The sequence below is a fragment of the Pygoscelis adeliae genome, unplaced genomic scaffold, assembly GCF_000699105.1.
Source record: "Pygoscelis adeliae isolate BGI_AS28 unplaced genomic scaffold, ASM69910v1 Scaffold98, whole genome shotgun sequence".
Classification (NCBI taxonomy): Eukaryota; Metazoa; Chordata; class Aves; order Sphenisciformes; family Spheniscidae; genus Pygoscelis; species Pygoscelis adeliae.
The window spans coordinates 6,756,737-6,777,185 of record NW_008825547.1 but is presented as its reverse complement, the minus strand read 5'-3'; the positions used below and the strand labels follow the sequence as shown (position 1 = coordinate 6,777,185).

Below are 20,449 nucleotides of genomic sequence, written 5' to 3'. Positions count from 1 at the left end.
GTCACCTGGTCATAGAAGGAGATCAGGTTGGTCCACCGCTTAAAGCTGGAGCTGGAGCTGGAGCTGCCATAAGGTGGACATATCCCCTCATTCCCATACAGTAGGCAGAAAACTTGGCAGTGCTGTGGCCAGAAATCAGACAGGATGAAGGCTGGACTGGCCTCTTACTGGAGAGTTGGAAGTGCAAAATTTGGACAGGCAGAAGGACACCTTGCTGGAATTTGATTTTCTTATGAATGTCACTTGGCTTTCTCTTCCCTCTGACTGGAGGGGTTTTTTGAACCACAGAATCCTATTCTGTGAAGGAAGATAGATGAAGTGATAGTATCAGCAGGAGAAGATAAGGTATTGTCCTAGGGACTAGTTGCGCAGCTTGACTTTCTAATTTGTTAGAATAGATGAAAATACCCCACAAAGGGGAACACAGGCTTAAACCTGTTGGCAGATTTTTCTACCTCATTTTTGAATAATAACATAAAGTAGAAATAATCATGATCTAATTGTAGACAATTTGTTAGTCAAAAAATCAGTTGAACAAATTGTTCTTTCTAGTATATGTGTTAAAATTAAGATACACACACACCAGGAAAGGTTATTCCTGAGGTATTTATGACTGCAGGACACCTGAAAAGTACTAAAAATAAAATGGAAAAGCAGTGAGTTATAAAATCTTTCCTTTTAAATATGGAGCTACATGAAACGTGGTCCTTGAGCAACCCGGTCTAAGATTAAGTCAGCCCTGCTTTGTGCAGGGGGTTGGACAAGGTGATCTCCAGAGGTCCTTCCAACCTAAATAGTCCCTGGATTCTGTCAAATGCCCACAATTAATAAGGTTGTGCAGACTACTTCAAACCTAAAAATCCATCTCAGGTCTAACAGCAGTGATGGGCTCAGACTCTAGTGGAAAGGACTGAAATTCTCTCAGAGCACCAGAGCTTAACCTCATCCTCAGGTTGCCCCATCAGTCCCTAGCTTCTTTGTCCTCACTTTCCACCTAACTCCATAACAGCATATGGTTTTAGCTTGCTCCTATTTATTTGCAAGCACCAAGTGGATGCACAGCCCCTGAACAGTCTGAACCATAATGTAACAGGATCCTGTATGACAAATGAAGGCAGTCAGAATGAGGACACAACAGGGAGCCTGTCCTCCTCCTTCCTCATTTCCCTCCGACACAAATGCATCCGCGTGAACACAACAGCACACTTCCATCTGCTAAGGGAGCTGCTCTCTTCTCCTGCCACCCTCCCTCTGCATACAGATGTGCTTGCATGTGGACTGCACACTCCAGAAGGCAGATGCTGCTGGTTTTTAATCCCCCTGAATTCTCTGACGGATTAAACCTCAAATCTCTAACCGTCCTTCTAATGCTGCAGTAAGTAACACACATACTGGTTACACTGGTTTACAGCTGAAATAAAAGTGAAAGGCAGTCAAAATTAAACGTCTGAAAATCAATCTATGCCGTGAGTGGATGGGATACTAGAGCGTTCTGGATTATTTCCTCCCACCACCCTTCACCCTGCCCAGTGCCTGCTGAGGCAAAAATCACTGGCTGCAGCAATAAAAGTTACAGGTACATGTATTACCCTTTACCTACCTGTAACCCTTCAATGGCCAGTTTGAGGATAGATGGCGTAAGCTTGGAGGCTTGCTTGAAGGAGAAGTTGCTCCAATCTATAATTAGAATGAAGCCATTTATCTGAAGCTCCTGATCTTCGATGAGCACTTCCAAGGACAGTAGGATAGCCCGGAGGATATCTATGAAGGAGTTCCTGAAGTCAAAGCAGGAAAAAAAAAAAAAAGTCAATGGTTGCAGTTATCTTCAAAACTCAAGATACTCAGCTTTGTTGTGGATGGGACATGAGCAAGGGACGGGGATTTATTCTGGTAAAATTCTTCTGAAAAGAGAGTTGTTTCAGAGGTGTCACTAAAGTGCTCCCACTCTGAAACTCACATTCCTCTGCTTGATGTGATAAGTCCTGCTCACTGGTGGATAACATAAACCCTGAATTAAATCTTTTCGATTTTTCTGGCATTCCTTACAATAGATTTTAACTAAGCTACTTTGGGAAAATATTTATCTGTGGTGAAATGAAATGGATTCAGGCTATTAGTTTAAATCCCTGCTCCTTTGGATATATGTTACCAGTTTTTTTGTTTGATCCCTCCCCCCTCCCCCCCCTTCTTTTCTTTCTATTATAAAGAGGAAAATCAGAAAAGGAAATAAATCGGTCTGATATTATAAATGGTATGGTTACAACTAGGCTCCCTGGCTTCCTGCTTGAGCAGAGGGAATGATCCCAGGCTTTGCACAATAAAGTTTGACTGTTGCCTTATTTCTGCAAACCAAATGCAACATGGAAAATAGCTGCATCCACTCAAAATGGGAACTCTTTATTAATTAACAGCTACCAATAGGCTGGCTGCAAGGCTTCCTTCAGCTCTGGGAGAATAATTAGAAACCATGGAGGCCCTGAAGGAGATAGCAAGTGACAGAGAAAAAAAATGTTGAAGTGTTTTCTTTAATGTGAAAGTCTGTACTGGGAAGCCTGGGCCGCTCTCTACTTCCATCTCATGCATTTTAAAAAAGTGAGAGTTGGACACTTTAATAACTTTTATCCATATTTACACCTGAGTAAGCTGAATCAGGCCCTCTTGTCACCTGTCCTTCCCATTAAGATGATTTACAAACAACGGATTCTTTTAGAGAGCAACAAGCAAAGAAAGCTTCAGAAAGTACAGCTTAACCTTCTGTAAAATGAAATTGTAACATACTGCTATTACAGTCTGCTTTACTTCTGCGTAATTCTCAAATTTTGATGAGGCCTGAGGTCTGTTACAGGGAAGGCTCACACCATGTTCTCCCACGGAGATTTTCATTTAATCCTTTTCTGCTGTTTTCTTTAATTTAAAACAAGCCATCTAAGCCTACAAGAACGTTGTTTCAAATTCTGCCTGTGAGAAAAAACCTATGATGTGCAGTCAAAACAAACTTCTCTACCATCAAGACCTCTAACCCTGAGTGGCAGCAACACATGATAAATTTCTATAAAAAGTAAATGGTGAAGTGTTTTCTTATTCTTTCTCTTTTCTCTCAGCAGGTTATGAGTGGAAATGTACATTCCTTCTCTGAAGAGACGGTCCCTTGAAAAAGCTGTTCCTGAACTGTGCCTTTCTGCAAAAGTTAGAAGCTTCTCTGAAGTATAATTGCTGAGGCAACTTGCAATACATAGAGCTTAAAGATATTTAACTGTATTGCTGCTGGGTACTGGACCACCCCTCCCTCATTTGCAGCAACAGGACAACCTTGACCTTTTCAAATTGTATGGGGAAGCTGTGCTAAACAGACAAACTGAAGGAGTACTTTCCTTAGCAACGTAAGGTGAAGGAATACCTATTGGATTAGCAACTGACATTTCTTTTTAGTCTAAATTTATTTCAGAAAACTGTGATATGAATATACTACCCACTACTCAGCTGAAATGGGTGATGACTTTCAAGCAGCAGCATCAAATTACTAGATTTTCAGTGATGAAAAAAGCGATTGCAACTCTAGACCGTATCTACTTAATATATCCTACACTACTCTACCCCAGCATCCCTATCCAAGGAGGTCAGCCTTCCACAAGAAGTGCCCCATGGAAGCTCTCAGAGGTGTGCAGTGGCTCCAAAAGTGTCCTCACACACATGCCAGCCTTCTCTACTCCCTTGTTGAGTAGATACAGAATGATATCATCATCCATGGATGGGCTTTCTGGCTAGATTGGGGAAGACAGACTAATCCAGAGCTCGATTTAACCCCACATTTGCAAATCTTAAAATGAACCGAATACTTGTTTTATGAAGGTGTGAAAACAGGGTCACACTGTGATCAGAACAGGTTTCATCCCTTCATTTGTGGAAAGAAGTTTTCTTAATAGAACATTTAAACTCATATTCATGATCCTGCTACCTCTGATGCTTTTAAAGGTGGTGTAATGATTTCAATGGGGCTGTATGGAAATGGTGCATATAAGGTATTTTCTGTAATCCACTTAAACTCTAAATCACAATGAAATATTTCATTTGACTGAGTGCAAAATCTTCCTCTCAGACTCTATGCTGAGGAATTTCAATCTTAAATTTCTGATCCAAATGTCCCGGTTTCAGCAGGGACATGTTTTGGATTTAGGATGAGAACAAAGTTGTTAACGGACCGATGTTTTAGTTGTTGCTAGATAATGCTTACACTGGCCAAGGACTTTTTGGTTTCCCATGCTCTGTCAATTGAGAAGGCTGGAGGTGCACAAGAAGCTGGGAGGGGGGGCACAGCCAAACTGGCGCAAGGGACATTCCATACCATGTGACGTCATGCTCAGTACATAAACTGGGGGAAGCTGGCCGGGGGGGGCCGCTGCTGGGGGACTGGCTGGGCATGGGTCGGCGGGTGGTGAGCAATTGTACTGTGCATCACTTTGTGTATTATTATTATTATTATCATGTTATTATTATTATTATAATTTTATTTCAATTATTAAACTATTTTTATCTCAACCGACGAGTTTTTCTCACTTGTGCTTTTCCAATTCTCTCCCCCATCCTACCAGGGGGTGGAGGGAGGAGTGAGCGAGCGGCTGCGTGGTGCTCAGTTGCCGACTGAGGTTAAACCACGACACCAAATTAACAGGTTATCAAGCAATTACTCACCTGTACTTCCCTGTACTTTCAGTAGAAATTATTTGCCTGGGAGATACGGCACCCACTTTTCTTAGTGTGTAACTAATCTGGTTCTCCCGTGCCCAGATACCTCCCCCCTCTACGTATTTGCAGTTTTAAGACACGGTGTAGGAAATAACTCAAAGTGAACACAAAGGCGTTTTTCAGATGAGTACGAGGAGACATGAAAGCAGCACACAGGTCCTCCAGGTGGGCTGTTTGCAGGCACGCTGTTTTGTGAATGCAGGGTCTGGATAGAAATCAGACAGAGTGCCACTTGAGGCTGAAGCCCTCTGCTCCCTAATCTTGAGGCTTTGAGACAAATCATTCAGCTGTGTGACTGATTTGCATCCAAATCATTTTCTATGCATGAACACAGAACCACTTTCTATTAGTCCATCTCTTTTGTTCCTTTGCTTAATGTTCCCTTTCCTCCTCCAACCCCCCTCCCTACCAGTTTAACCCTCTCACCAAACAAAACAAAAAACAAAAAAAAAGTGAAATAAATTACTATTACACAAAGGGAAATGTGTAAGGTGCTGTAAGGATTTGGCATGGAGCCTACTGAAGTGAGCCACTAATGAGTTACAAAAGATTTGCACAAGCCCCAGAAAGACAAAAAGGAGGAGGGAGAGAGAGAGCCTATCTGCCTTGGCTGAATGGAAAGGTACCACAAAAGAGGCTCTTCAAATATCCTTTGGAAAATGGGAAGTTAGCCCAACAGAAGCTAGTGGTAAGGAACAATAATGTAAAACAAAAATGAAGATGGTTTAGCTGAGGGATTTGGTGGAGAGATTAGCCAAAGGCGTAACATGAAAATAAATAAGAAGAAATTACTTAATTATGAGAGGTGTAAGCAGGCTGTGAGAGAATCAAAAGGCTCAGTGGAGTACCAGGGTGCAATGGGAACAATTAAAGGGGATAAAGACATTGCAGGGAAATTAAATGATCTATTTGCATGTCTCTGCCACCAGTCATTTTGAAGAGATACATGGATAATAAAGCTGAGGGACTGTTGGAAAATAAAGGGTCAAATAAGTCACGCTGCAAGAAAGTGATACATTTTGGAGAAGATAGCATCAGTAAAGGCTTTTGACATTACTGTCTCTGAACAGCTAAGCACAGGCTCTGTTTTAGGCATGCTAGTGAAATTAATTAGATTACTCAGGTGGTTAAAACTATGAACATACAGAAGTACTGGCAGCTGAAGCCGTTAAGACTGTCTGGTAGTAAGCAAAAACAAATCGTCACTAAAAATCCTGACTGTCCCACAAGACAGCAGGCTAACAAAGTTTGGACCAGTGTCGTTATCTTGGCAGTTGCAGATTGATATCTTGTGGCTTAACATCCCTAAGTTAGTATGTGGTAAAAGCCTCTCTCCTGTAATACTTGAAAGGTGACTTAGTTAAATGCAGAGGCAGATAAAAAGGATTTCTTTACCTGTTAATAAAATGGCTCAGGATACCAAATCAATGAATTTACCACCTTTTAAATGTAACAAAGTGAACTTGCAACACCATCATATTTAACATAAGCTAACAAAAGACTAAGCAATATAAAACTGGTTTCATTGAGTCTGAACAACTAAGAAGAGAAGACAGTATAGTACACCTCACAAAAAAAGCTATGGCCAAGGCTGAATAGCATTTAGCAAGCTGCAAACATGGCTTAGATACAAATCAGGTAAGAGACCACATCTCGCTTTGTTCCCTCCCCACACAGTAAATCACCAACGGAGGGCAGAAATGCACGCTTAGCTTCTAGTGGGGGGAGAGCTGGCACTGCCCTGCAAGGAGGATTCCCACTGGGAGTAATGTGCAGAAGAGGAAGTGTAAAGAAGAAGGACCAGAAAAACATGCTCAGGTTGCCGCAAATTATTTGAGCTAATCGAAGCTAAAGAAGCTGTAAGGAAAGGCTTAGAAAGGGAGACATGAACAACAAGCAGATCGATGTTGCTGGAGGAGGGAGAACCCAGGAAGGAGCATTTTGAATTGCTCCCACAGGCAGCCAAGGTACGGTGTTCATGGAAAAGCCCTTGGAGTCCAGTCATTGGGTTTTGAGCAGGTGTTCATAAATCATACGAGTCATTTATTTCAGCAGATTAAATTCTCCTTTCTGCTCATGAAGTATTGATAAGAAAGCCCCAACTTCTGATAATGTGTTCTTAGAAAACATCTAGGATTTTTTAATGCATGTATTTATTTTAGAAATTTTAAACTTACCTCTGCTGAAAAAAGCACTGGAAATTACTGACATGTAGTCCTTGAGGATTCATGTCTTGATTCAAACTCATGACCATGAATAGCTACCCTGCCTTTCCGGCATCAGAGGGAAATGGCAGTCAATCCAACCACTGCAAGACCTGATCTTCACATTTTATGACCTTTTGGTGAGGAAAGGCCCCTCATATGAACCCTGCACAATGCTGGGCAGTCCTCGGCTAAAGAACAACCAGGAAGAATAACTGCAAAATGAAGAATCATGAATAAACACGGTGACTTACTTAACTAATCCTGCACCAGAGAAGATGAACAGTTGAACAGAGGAGCTCACAGCTGACTCATGCGCTGAAAAGGGTTTGTTTGTCTCATCTGTCTGAGGTCTGAATACTGCATATGTGCACAGAAATTAGCAAGGCTTGTCTACGATTCACAGAAAAAATGGGTTGCATTCACAGTAAATGTTCACAACAAATATTTTGACCAGCCATGGGTAACTTCCTTCGTAGAACAGTTCAAAGCCATTTAAACTTGTTAGCTGCAAAAATATGAATAATTCACCAGCATGCAAACTGGAGAAATTTTTACACAACAATCTGAGATTTTTTCTTATTTTGTGGGGTACCAGCCCATTCTTTGCCATGCAAAGTTAAGTTACAGATTTTTTTTATTTATCTGTAGAACCAGAATATATGCAGATAAAACTCCTACTGAGTAAGACACAGGTTGCATTAAGTTAATGTCATAGCTCCAAATTATTCTTCTGTCACATCCAGTGTAGCTATCTTAGGCTGCTCCAGTATGTCAGCTTCAGACAGGCATCATTCCTGTTTTGTAATGAAAAGATAGCAAGTTTTTCCCACAGCATCTGTGTGAGTCTATAAATAAAATTCCAAAGTAAATTTACATCCAGGATAACAGACTGGATAGATAAGTGTACTGATTTTTTTCTTTGGAAACAGTTAGTCCAACAGTGCACTGGATACAAATAGAGTAGACTAAGCTGAGACCTGACCTGTATTTAACAACATCAGAAATCCACTGCTTAGCTTGTAACTGAACGGAGGCCAGTCACCCACAGATATCTGGCTGGCTTTGAATTCCTGCTTGGAGTGAGCTGGAAGCCTTTGCCATTGCCGGTGAAGGGGAAATGTACCAGCCTGCAGAAAGAAACTGCATCGGTTTATTCTTTTATCATGCAAAAATTGCCTCTCAGGGGCTTTCTTAAAGATATAAAAATATTCCCCGTGTTATGTTTCTGCTTGAGGTTTGTCTATATACCAGTATCATAAGGTTTTTTTGCTGTTACTTTCCACTTCAGTTGAACTCCATAGCAACCAATAACCCCTGAATTACACCCTCCGCATTCAAGTCAGTGTTACGAATCTCCTCCTACATACACTCATTCATATTGTGGGCACCCTTACGAAGTGAATACTTTGTCCCTGATGTTAATGTGACTGTGCAAGGACCCTTTCTTACGTGTAATTTGGCTGAAAAACAGGAACCTTTGCAGCCTCTGTGCTAGGGGAGGGGGAGTGCAGGTGGTGGGGCTCTTTGGACACCTGGTAGGACCAGCTTCCACCAAAGAGACCTACATGGGGGAGTGGGGAGGTGACATCTGCTCTTCCCTTTGCCTCAGCCCAGGGACTTGTTACACCATCTAGTAGGGAATCAGTCCAAGACAAAGCATGAAATTGTTAGACTCCTGAGAGCTCAAAAAATCCCTCCCTGAGCTCTCCAGAAACTTGATCCCAAACGGAGCAGACAACCGATTGCAACCCATCACAGCACAAGCTTAGCGATGGCACATAAGGAGTCCACTTGGGTGCAGTAGGGCAGCCCAGCCATCAGGCTAATGGCTTGGCTGGGCTCCAGGCAGAGCACTCAGTGTTGTGCAGGGTGAAGCCTCTCAGGAGCAGTGTGCAGCTCTGCTTTGCAGCCTGCTGCTGAAAGGAAAGGCCAGAATTGAACCTCAGGTGTAATATGACTGTTCCTCTGGCTGTGGATTTGTTTTATTCCTTCAGGAGGCAGTATTTCTGAGCTACACACTGGTGATTTTCTTGCCTTTTTAGTACCCAGAGCAATGTCATGCTTGCACACTGTGCAAATTTCTCTGTTGAGAAGGAATAAGTGACAATCACAGGCAGTGTGTTATGATACTATGGAAATTATTAAAGGTCCTACGCTACAACCCTTAAATGCAATCACTAAATCAATACTACAGAGCCAGTGCAGTAATTTGCCTGGATAGTCCCAAATGCAATGTCCCCTGCGAGGAGCATGGGGAAGATGGGCAAAGAGTGCATTCCAGCATGAGCACAGTCAGGGAGTCTGTGGTGGTTTCAGGTTAGTGGTCTCCACCGTTTGAAATTTAGGAGATGACATGTGGGAACACACTGACAGTCACATCTCAGGATACTGTTTGAGAGGTATTTCTTAATCTCCTATCATGATCTTACCAATGGTGTGATACTGTTCCCTTAAAGCACAGCTGTAGTAATAATGAACAAAACAAATGCTGGTACATGAATGGCTTATGGTTAGCAGTACTAGGACTGATGACCTCTGTTGTTTTATTTTATTCTGTGTGATTGTATAGCCTTTTCTTATTCCCTCTTGGCACTGCGATCCATCCTTGCATCACACTAAGCTATTTGCTCAATTTCTTGCATCATTGTGTTCCACAAGTTAATTTTTCATTACAGAAAGGGAAACCATTTTCTTTTAAACATTATGAAGCTACTGTTTAATCACAGAAAGCAATTATACAGCTCCTTTGTTCTGCTATTAGAAGAAGGTACAAATGGCATCACCCATTCAGTCTCCCTGCTATCATGTTTCTCTGTATGAATCCACTATACCTCCTATAGCTATATCTCTACTGCATCTTCAACATCTTTCCATTTAAAATAGCCCTGGACTTTTTGCTCCCTACTGATGCAATTACCTCACTTGTTCATAATGCTAATGAATTCCTTTCATTGCTCTTTTTTTTGGATGGTTATATTTTTTACATCCTCTTCTTTTTGAGATAGTATAATGTAAAGTGAATTCAGTATTCACTGAGTTTGGAATATCAGCATACATAAAATATTATCTTTTCCTATTTATTCTTCATCTCATTTTTAATGCAGCCTAACATCTAATTAACTCTTCTGACCACCACTGCACAATAAGTACACTTCTTAATTGTGTTGTCCATAATGACATGGTGTTTTTCTTAAAAGGTTAAAAGTAATTGAAAACCCAGAAGAAACTGCATAGAGTTAAGAGAGGATAAAGGATCTGCATACAAGATGTGGTCACATATTAAAATCCAACATGTTCTTGCACTGCCCTTAGTCTTCTTTGCATAATAAATGCTGCTTTTCTAGGTCATTCTAGAGTTTTCCACAATTTTTGCTGATCTTCACTAACCTACACAGCTTTCCATTTACTTTCTGTCACATCACCACTTACGTCTCCTGCATCTGCCAAAAGAATATTACTGCTAGGCATTATAATAACATAATTTTGCCACTTACAAATCCTACTCTCTGCCTGAAGTATCAGGGCCACTTTTATGTGCAAGGCAAGAATTCACCTGTATATTTATTAACTTTTCTGAAAAGACTTTAATACAAACTTCACAGGAAGATTTTTGATTAGCTACCTAAATGGTATATTTACATATTTAACCTTAGACAATTCTAAAAAAATTATCTAAATGTCCCTTTGGTTGCAACCAGTCATTCTTACAGCAGACATCAATGATGACTAGATCAAATAGTAAAGTTAAAATCAAATAACTGCTCACTGATGCATATATTCTGAGAGTGCTGAGTTCAGAACTACAAAAGTCATATTATCGCTTGTGGATATTCAAACAGCACCTGATTACTCACACAGCGCTCATTAATCCAGAAAGCTTTGAAAAATGTAGCAGAATGCCTGGAAGTTCATTCAGAAACTCACTTTTCTCTATCTCTGTTGGAAAGTTTGACTGTTCAGCTAAGAAGCAGACTCCTGTGTGCTTGAAATTACAGTAATGAACTTTCAGCTGGTAATCGTAAGCTGACAATGAACCCAAAAGGTATGCATGAAGTCACCTCTTTCCTTCTAGTACCTAGTCTGAAATCTCTATGAAGCTCTAAGGTCAGAGAAGAAATTTGGTCCATCTGAATCTCATATTTTTAGAGCCACAGATAGTGTACAATCTGTGTGCTTGACAGATGAGAGTCAAAACTTGCCTGTGAAAGCAGCCCATATTTTGAAAAATATTCTGCTGAAGGGTCCCTTTTTCTTGTGTACGGAATTATGGAAGGTACATTTGATTCCACAGGCTGAAAAAAGTCAGAAAAAGTCATAGGAAAACTGGAAAAATAAGTGAGGCCAGATGGTCAGGAGCAGACTGCATCAGGCTTGAGAAATGACGATCTATCCAGTAGAAAGAGCAGAGCTGAGCTGATCATGGTGAAAAGCCACAGTAAACTGAGACCGAGTTATGGGTAACGCCCTTACATGAAATTCCAGACACTGTGCATGAAGGTGACAGTCGTGCAGTACTATCTCCCTAACAAAAGCATACATGAAGAAGAAAAAGGAAAATACAGCATCCCAGTGGACTTCAGGAAGTCAGTGCAACATCCTCCTTGGCCTGTATGAAATGAGTGCACACACAGAGACAGACTGTTGCAGACTCCGCTGTAGTGGCATGTCTAGAAATGGTTCACATGAAGATGGTGCAAAATGGCCTGTGTATCTTCATTGGCAAGATCATCCTGTGGTAGTAATCTCCACATAAAGATTTATAAAGCAGTTTTGGTATCACCAGATGGTATAATGGAGAAACAGAGAGACCATGTTTTATTCCTCTTTTCAGGAGGAATGAAAGAGAAAAGCAGAGCGGGTATGGGTAGTGACCAACAATGCCACCAATGAAAACAAAGAAATAATTTGCAAAGAAAGCAATCAGAAACATCACAGTCTTACAACCTCTCTCCAGTAAAAATGGCATTTTAACTATCATCATATAGAGGATGATATAAAAATGATGATGTTATTAAAAAGCTTGGAGAAGCTCAGCAGTCCCTATGCCTGTCTGGTGGAGAGCATATTAGGGTTTTTCTAGAACAGCAAGAACAGACTGATGAAGCCATGTGGGATGTCATCACCAAAGGCAAATGATCAAAGCTGAATCTCTTCAGAGATATTGGGTAAGAGGCTATCAAGACATGAGAAGTGGTAAAAAATAGAAACGCAAGTATATCTTAGTAAATGCCTAAAATGGCTATCAAATCAGGCAAATAAGCATATACCTATGCTTATGCCTGTACTTAAATCTGGGGAGTGAAAGTGGCAGACATTAAAAAGATGTACAGAAGTTATGTCAATCACAAAGAGGGTTATAAATTATTTTAGTTGGAGCCCTTCAGGGCCAATAAAAAACAGACGTGAAAATATTCTAATCATTTCTTTATAAGCAAATGAAAAGATGTGTCAAGCATTATATATCAAAGAGGTTTCCCACTGGAACAATAAGCAACTTTGATACAGCTGACAAGATGGAGGAACTTGATATTATTGATGTAGAAATGATCATTGGGGAACTCAAAACAGATGCTATAAAGATTCATAAGACAGCAGTCTAGGAAAAATTAACTGCAGATCTCTTCAGAAACAATGACGAAGAAAATTTGCTATTATGATTCAACTGAGCAGGGGAGAAGGACCAGAAAAAAAGTGAACCTGTGTGTATTTATGAAATAGAGAAGACTGTTAAAAGTGTATGGGATCATGATGCTGCCAGCCACAAAGAAACTGCTTTGCACAGTTATGCTGAAAAGGTTATGCAGTGCCACGAAGCTCAAGAAAAATGAGCAGTTTTCACCCTAGCCACTTTTGAGTAGATCATATTTCACGCAACATCGCTGAAGACAGTGAAGGAATGAATAGCAGCAACAATTCCCCCTAAGACAGCAGATTTTTTTTTTCCAGAAATCCACTGAAAGTGTAAACAAGAGACATCTGTAGAAGACTCCAGACTTTACAGAATCCTTAATAAGAAAAAACGTGATGCGATCCAACCAACCAACCAACTCCTCAACAATGAGGAGTCTGGTCAAATGTTACCAGTGGAGTTAGAAAAAGGTATGTCTTCTCACTCATGTTTTCCAGGTTTGTCTCCGACTTCATTGGGTATTGGACCTCCCATGTGGAAAGCAGCTGACAAGAAATTGCTTTGGGAGATCTGGTATTCCACGGACAGATGACTCCCCAATATGTCAATCAACAAAAGACCGATAACCGAATGAATTTTATAACTACCAAGTAGAAAACAAAAGTTATGGAAGACACCATCAGTCTGAATCATACCACATTGTAGGAGAAACCTTAGGAACTAGTGTTGAATTTAATTCTGTAGGCAATATGAATGACAACTGCTTCTGTAATGGCTCCAGTGAGTGAACTGATTGCTCCTTTTGAAGGGCAATTACTGAATACAGAAATCAAGTATCATCAGCTCTATACTATGTATCATTGCTAGCCATTTACTAAGTATATTTTTGTATGGATGACAGTAGTGGAGCAAAAGAGGTGTGCCTAAAGGAAGATAAATTCTTTTTCTGTGGATTTTACTACCACTTATGCAGAATAAGTCGCATAAGAGGAACAAAAGGTGTTCAGATCCAGAGACAGCTACAACCACCTGATGCTTTGCAAGTGAGGAAGTGAGCTTTCCTGGGATGTACGGGGTTTCTTTGATAAAATAGTTCTTTGGAAGGCGCTTTTTTTTTTTTTTTTTTTTTTTTTTGGCTTTGAAGTTGCGAAATACGGTTTTCTGAGAGAATTGCAAGACAAAGGGAAAAGATGTGAGCCTAGAAGGACTCCCTGCAACACAAAAAGCCAGGTGGAAATTTTTCCAAAGCAGCAGCCTGAACAAATTAATGGGACTGGCCCAGCTCATTTAGAAATACAACAGTGTTTAGACTGGCTTTCTTGAAACAGATGAAGTAATTATGGAACAAAAATATTAAAATGCAGGCTGCAAACTGAAAATTAGAAACTGCCAGGGTTACAGTTGTTCTCAGAATGCCCCATGATGGATCAGTGGACAAAATAGGCTATAATGAATTTTTAAGTATGATTTCGTATACTGTAATCACAAAGGGAAAAATTAAACTTATTTTAAAACTCTAAGACCAGTACTTCATAATTTCTGAGTATTTCATTTTCTGTGAATGCAGTGGCTTGGTACATAATTTCTCTATTTAAAAAAAAAGAAAAAATGGGCAATCTACCTGAAACATTTAATCAATGCTTTACTTGTATTTCATTATCAGGACTTGAAACCTTAAACTTCTGCAATAAACTCTGCCTTTTAACCAAGATTACTAATTCCATGATCTAGCAGCATGAAGGCTTTTTCCTGGATGGGATGGGATGGATCTTTGTGTCACATATTGACAGCTGTGTAGTAACTGTTTAAGTTGACATCCCAAAGAAGGCAGAAATAGGATTGTGGAGCCTTGTGTTGGATATATGGTAATGGTGAAAAGGAAGCCCAGCTTGCTATCCTCTATTCCCCTGAAGCCAGTACAATTTTTTGGTACATGCCAGTTCCCAGCAGAGTACAGATTAGTGTTGCAGGTGCAGTGTGGTCCTTGCCTTGGAATAGTAATGTTATGTTATTATTTTGGCAGACTATCAAATTTTCTCAGGAATTACCAGTGAAAAACAATTTAAGTGGTTTATAAACTACTAAACTTCAGTTGAGTTGAAAACAGAATTTCATATTAACTGCAATGTTAGGAATTCTGAAAGAAAAGTTTCATTAATTTCTTATTACACTAGTTATCAGCAACCTCCTAAATCATTCTAACCTCTGTACAGTAGGGTATACTTATATGTGTGGATGTTTAGTCTCTGCCTTCTGGCAGCCACCGTTTCAGGTTTTGCTGTTTCTGGGGGAAAGGGCTGCGTTTTAGGTTTCGTAAACAACTGGAAAGTGTACATTGATGATGTAGTTTTATACTCTTCTATTTCTGTTTGTATTGTTTTTTATTGTGAAGCTAATATAATTAATTCTTTTTTTTTTCACACTTCTAATAAGAATTCTCACATAGTCAATACAGAGAATTACTGAAGAAGTGTGGTTAGTTGAAGTCACTACTCTACACTACTCATTCAATTATAAATAATTGCTCATGGAGAAACATATGTAACAATTAAGTACAGAAAATAGTAGACAGCCAAAATTTTTGTGCTTTTGAACTCAATGTACAATGATGTTCTGCCAGACCTCACATTGGTATTTGTAGGAGGCAGCTCTGGAACCAGTTAGCTGGAACAACCAGGATCTTTACTCCAAACACCAGCAGTAATGATCACTTCAATGTAGATAGAGACAGCAAGGAGGCCCTATTTTGTCAAAAGTCAGCAAAAAAGAGGCAGAAAAAGGATCAGCAGACATTGCCACAGCAAGTCTAGTTACACGGCCTTGAGAAAAATGCCAGAAGGAAAACGTCTGTGTTAGAGGGAAATGTGGAAGTCTTGAACAAATAAATCATCCCTTGTTCTTTATTTCCTCTTGTTTTCTGGAAAACAGTTGCATGCAGTCATTGCTACAAGCTTGTTTACAAAGAAACACCTGATTTTTTCATTTATTCCTTCTCGTAAAAAAACCTTTATGAAAACAGAAATTCACAACTAATTTTCCTTGAGATCTAACTGGTTTGATGTTAAGAAAGTAAGGGATTGGGTGTTACTATGAACATATTATGGTTTACTGGAATAGCTGCGCCTTGAAGTCTTTTTTAAAAGTAGCAAAGCCTACATTTCAGGAGATGACGTTGGAGATGCTTACACCATAACAGGGAAGATATGGCCATTGGAAGATTTAATATATAAAAGCTGTAATTTGTTATCATGGGATGGCTTGTTAAAAGTACAGGGTTTGTTAATACTACCTTGGGTGTCCTTTTTTGCCTGTTATTGCCTCACAGTTTACACTGTATTGAAAGGGGAAAATTAGGCAGGGAGAGTTCATTCTTATAGATCTAAGCACAGTCTTACGACACATTTGTTACAACAGCAGAATTCTTAATTCATTTTCTTAAAAGTAACTGTAGTACATACTTCTCTTTATCCTAGCCAATGCTTTGACTTCACAAAAATGTTACTAAAAAGGCCTTATGGCAATATCAGAGAAAAACTACAAGTGATCAAGTCTTTGCAAAATCAATCCCAATATGCTGCAGTTAGTTTCGCTCCACAAAAACACACAAAAAGCAGAGTGCTTCCAGCCTCTCCGTGTTGTTTTTTTCCCTGATCTGCCAGAACTCTTCATGTTTCCATTCCCTTGCACTCAGTTCACTTAGCACTTCAGTTCACTAACTTATTATTAGTTAATAATTTGCAATTTTAGTATTAATCAACAGTGCTTAACAGTCAAGTAAATGCACTGGTTTCATTTCTGCACGAGAAGTATGTTAAGCCATAAGGTACTTAAGCAAATGTTTAATGTAAAGCATATGAATAGTCTCATTGCTGCATTTTTGTCTCCATAGCTGAGTTTGTTGGGGTTGCTCACATGCATGTGAGTATATGCATTGCTGAATCAGATGTTATGAAAAAACTTTTCTTTGTCTTCTTGCTCTGTGGAAATGCATGAAGCCTATATGCTTTTGAAAGAATTAGATAAGGAGGTTCCCTGGCTTTAGCCATGCAATCTTCTAACTCATAGTTTCATGGAAGTCAGAAAATAGACTTTTAGTTCACCTATTCTGACCTAGTCATGTGCACTAGTTTTATTAAGGGCCCCACAATATGACTGTATGCATGAATTAGGCCATTTTTCATTCCCGAAGTAGGAAACCGCATGACAGAGTACAGCGTTGGCACAGCGGGACGTTGTGCGAGCAGGACATTGATGAACACCTTCCTCCCCTCTGCCTGGCTGCAGCACTTCACGCCTGCACTCTGCCGCTCCCCTGGTCCCGGCCAGAGCCTCTCCTCAGAAGACACAGCTAATTGAGGTGCTGAACTATAAATCACACCTGCTTTATGATGCTGGGCACTTCTTCCAACATAACTATTTCCATTTTTTTCCTTTGTTTCGTTTTCTATTATCCTGCCATACTCACACTGGAGCAATTTGCCACATGCAGAAATGAGTCTTGTCCATGGCTTGCATGCCCTCCTTAATTGCTCGGCACCACCAGCCTGGCAAACGGTTGTTTTCTCAACATACCATTAGTATAGTTACACTTCTTATCTTTCTGGGTACATCAGGATAACAAAATAAACATTTTTTGTTGAAGATGTATTTGTAGACATTTATAGTGAGCCATAGCCTAGGCCAGGCTTAGATGGCAGCCAAGAGATTTATTTTCCACCATGCCTTTGGGAGATGTAGAGCTTCTTCAGGGGAGAAAAAGGTAAGCAAAGGGGTTTGTCCTGCCCACCCCGGTGTAAAAGCTGGACCAGGACTGAAGTCTCCCTGTGGGTCAGGTGGGGGCCAGTTCAGGTTTCTTTCTGTATCTTTCGGGAAGCAGGATTAAAGAACACCTTGTCTTCAAGGCAGTATGACAAGTAGGAAACATTGAGTTATTTCTTCCCTGTGCCATTGATTCACTGCCTGACTGCGTTCAATCCCTGTGAGCCCCACCATTAGGCCTGGGGTGTACTCCTGCCCTGGGATGCAGCCAGCTGCAGGCTGCTTGGCCCTGCCCTGCTGCCCCAGGGAGCCACCAGTGCTCCCAGCCCGCAGGGACCCCCCGACCCCCTGACACACTCTTCCTCATTTAGGGAAGGTATTCAATGGTGCTGGGGAGGTTTACACGGCACCGGGCCTGCTGGCGACAGATGGAGTCCAGCTATCTCACAGGGGGAAAAGGATCATTGCTCATGAATTGGCAGGGCTCATTGAGAGGTCTTTAAACTAGGTTCAAAGGGGGAAGGGGATAAAACCAGGCTCACTAGAGATGAGCCTAGGGGTGGCATGCCGATGCTGGGGGCGAAATCGATAGCCCAGCTCAAGTGCATCTACACCAATGCACGCAGAATGGGCGGCAAACAGGAGGAGCTGGAAGCCATTGTGCAGCGGGATAGATATGACTTAGTCGCCATCGGTTTCCACATCTAGTAGCAAACCTTGAGGGAGAGGAGCTATCAAGTTAAAGGCTATTTAGGTAAGCTGGACCTACACAAGTACGTAGGACCAGATGGGAAACATCCAAGGTACTGAAAATGCTAGCTGATGTCACTGCAGGGCTGCTGGCTATCATCTTTGAAAAGTCATGGTGATTGCCTATGACAGGAAACAGGTAACTTAAAAACAAACAAACAAAACCCAACAGAAAAGCAAGGTGGGGGCAGGAGGGGATAGAGGATGCAGGGAACTAGATAGTAGTCAGTCTCACCTCATTTGCTGTAGAAAACATAGAGCAAGTCCTAAAGTGAAGCTATTTCCAGGCACGATGGACATGAATGTGACTGGGATCAGACAACAGACTTCTAAAGGCAAACCATATACAACCAACCTGACTGCCTTCTGAAGAAATAAGTGGGTCTGTTGACCAGGGAGAATCAGTGGTTGCCAGTTGCTTTGACTTAAGCAAGGCTTTTAGCACTGTCTTCCATAGCATCCTGGTTGTCAAACTGAGGAGACATGGACTGAATAGGTGGACAAAAAAATTCCTTGGACCATGAGGTTCAAAGAGTTGTGGTCAATAATTGTAAGTCTACCTGCCAACTGGTTAGGCACAGTATTCCTCAGTGGTCAGTACTGGTCAACACCTTCATCAGATTTGGACATTAGGACAGAAAGCATCTGCAGCAAATTTACAGATGATATAAAAGAGAGAAAGCAGTCAACATGTTGGAAGGCAGGGCCACCATTCAGAGGGACCTCAAACTGGAGGAAGTAGTCAACAGGAACTTTATAAAGTTAAAGACAAATGTAAAGTGTCCTGCGTTTGGGAAGGAAAAAACCCTATGCAGCATTACAGCTGCAGACTGGACAGGCAGCAGCTCTGCAGAAAAGGACTTGGAGACTCTGCAGACAGCAAGCTGAACATAAGCCAGCAGTGCACCCTTAAAGCAATGAAAACTAACCGTAGTTTGAGCTGCATAAGCAAGAGCATAAACAGCATGTCAAGGGAATTAATTATTCCCTTCTGCTTGGCACTGGTGAGGCCACATTTAGAGTGCTGTACAGTTTTGGGCCATGCAGCACAGAAGGTACTGGCAAACTGGAGCACGTCCAGAGGAAGGCCTTTAAAATAGCAAAAGGGCTGACACATGAGATGAAAGACATGATGAAGGAGTTGGGTTTGTTCAGTCTGGAGAAGAAAAGGAGCCCACTACTGTCTTCACCTGTGTAGCGGAGTGTTAATACAGAGGGTGGAGGCAGATTCTTCTCAGGCAAGCACAGCAAAAGGTCAAGACAACCGTCACATGATGCTGCAAAGGAAATTCCAAATAGATATAAAGAAACTCCTCACCATGAGGGTGGTTGAGCACTGGAACAGGATAGAGTTTTAACAGTATCTCCAAGCAACCTTGGAGAATTTAAAAATTTGACTCAGCAAGGCCCTAAGCAACGTGATTTAACTTTGAAATTAAAGCAGAAAATTGAGCCTCTCAATCTCCAGAGGTCCCTTCCCATCTACATTTTTCTATGATTCTACATGTTACTGCAACTGATGTTTTCACCTCTATATGGGCAGCCTATGTTGTCTATATGGTATATAATATCTTCCTGTACAGTAAAGAAGATTCTACGTCCAGTCACTTCGCAGTAAGAGGGGAGTCAGACACATTCAGATAACTTCAGACATCTGAAAGATTTCAACTGCCCAAGTAAGCAAGATCACCTCAGCCATAGCAGCTTTAAGTTACTCAGCAGTGTGTGATAAAATCCATAAAAATGCTAAAAATCACTGTACAGAAGTAGTACTTTGAATTCCAGGTGTTCTGAGCACTCTGTTATATAGATAAGAGGGATCCTTTTATCCTTGGTCAGTGTAGCTAGCTTACTCAAAATGAAGTGTTTCCTCTCACACTCTATCAAAAAGTTTTGTTCTTTGGCAGCTGGTATTAATATTGGAATATATTGATCAGCAGCTGAAAAGCTGCTTCTCCACACTGACCAAGGCTAAACAATTGCAATCCATATGTTAAGTAACTGTATACAACAGTTCATTTAAATACAAATGCTATACATTAAAAAAATTATAGTGGGAAAGGTACATAAATCAACGGGCCCAGGCCAACTGTAGGAGATTCAACAAGGCAAGTGCCAGGTCCTGCACTTTGGCCACAACAACCCCATGCAGCGCTACAGGCTTGGGGAAGAGTGGCTGGAAAGCTGCCTGGCGGAAAAGGACCTGGGGGTGTTGGTTGACAACCGGCTGAACATGAGCCGGCAGTGTGCCCAGGTGGCCAAGAAGGCCAATGGCATCCTGGCCTGTATCAGACACAGTGTGGCCAGCAGGAGTAGGGAAGTGATCGTGCCCCTGTACTCGGCACTGGTGAGGCCGCACCTC

At 41.0% G+C, this 20,449-nt stretch overlaps 1 protein-coding gene across 1 annotated transcript in view; it reads right to left on the bottom strand.

Annotated features, from left to right (window-relative positions):
* CLVS1 (clavesin 1) overlaps positions 1 to 20,449 on the bottom strand; it is a 101,535-nt gene that overhangs the window by 68,578 nt on the left and 12,508 nt on the right. Inside the window, exon 2 of the mRNA XM_009332088.1 lies at positions 1,601 to 1,775. Coding sequence (XP_009330363.1) covers positions 1,601 to 1,775 — 175 coding nt within the window. The remainder of the gene's footprint in view (positions 1 to 1,600; positions 1,776 to 20,449) is intronic.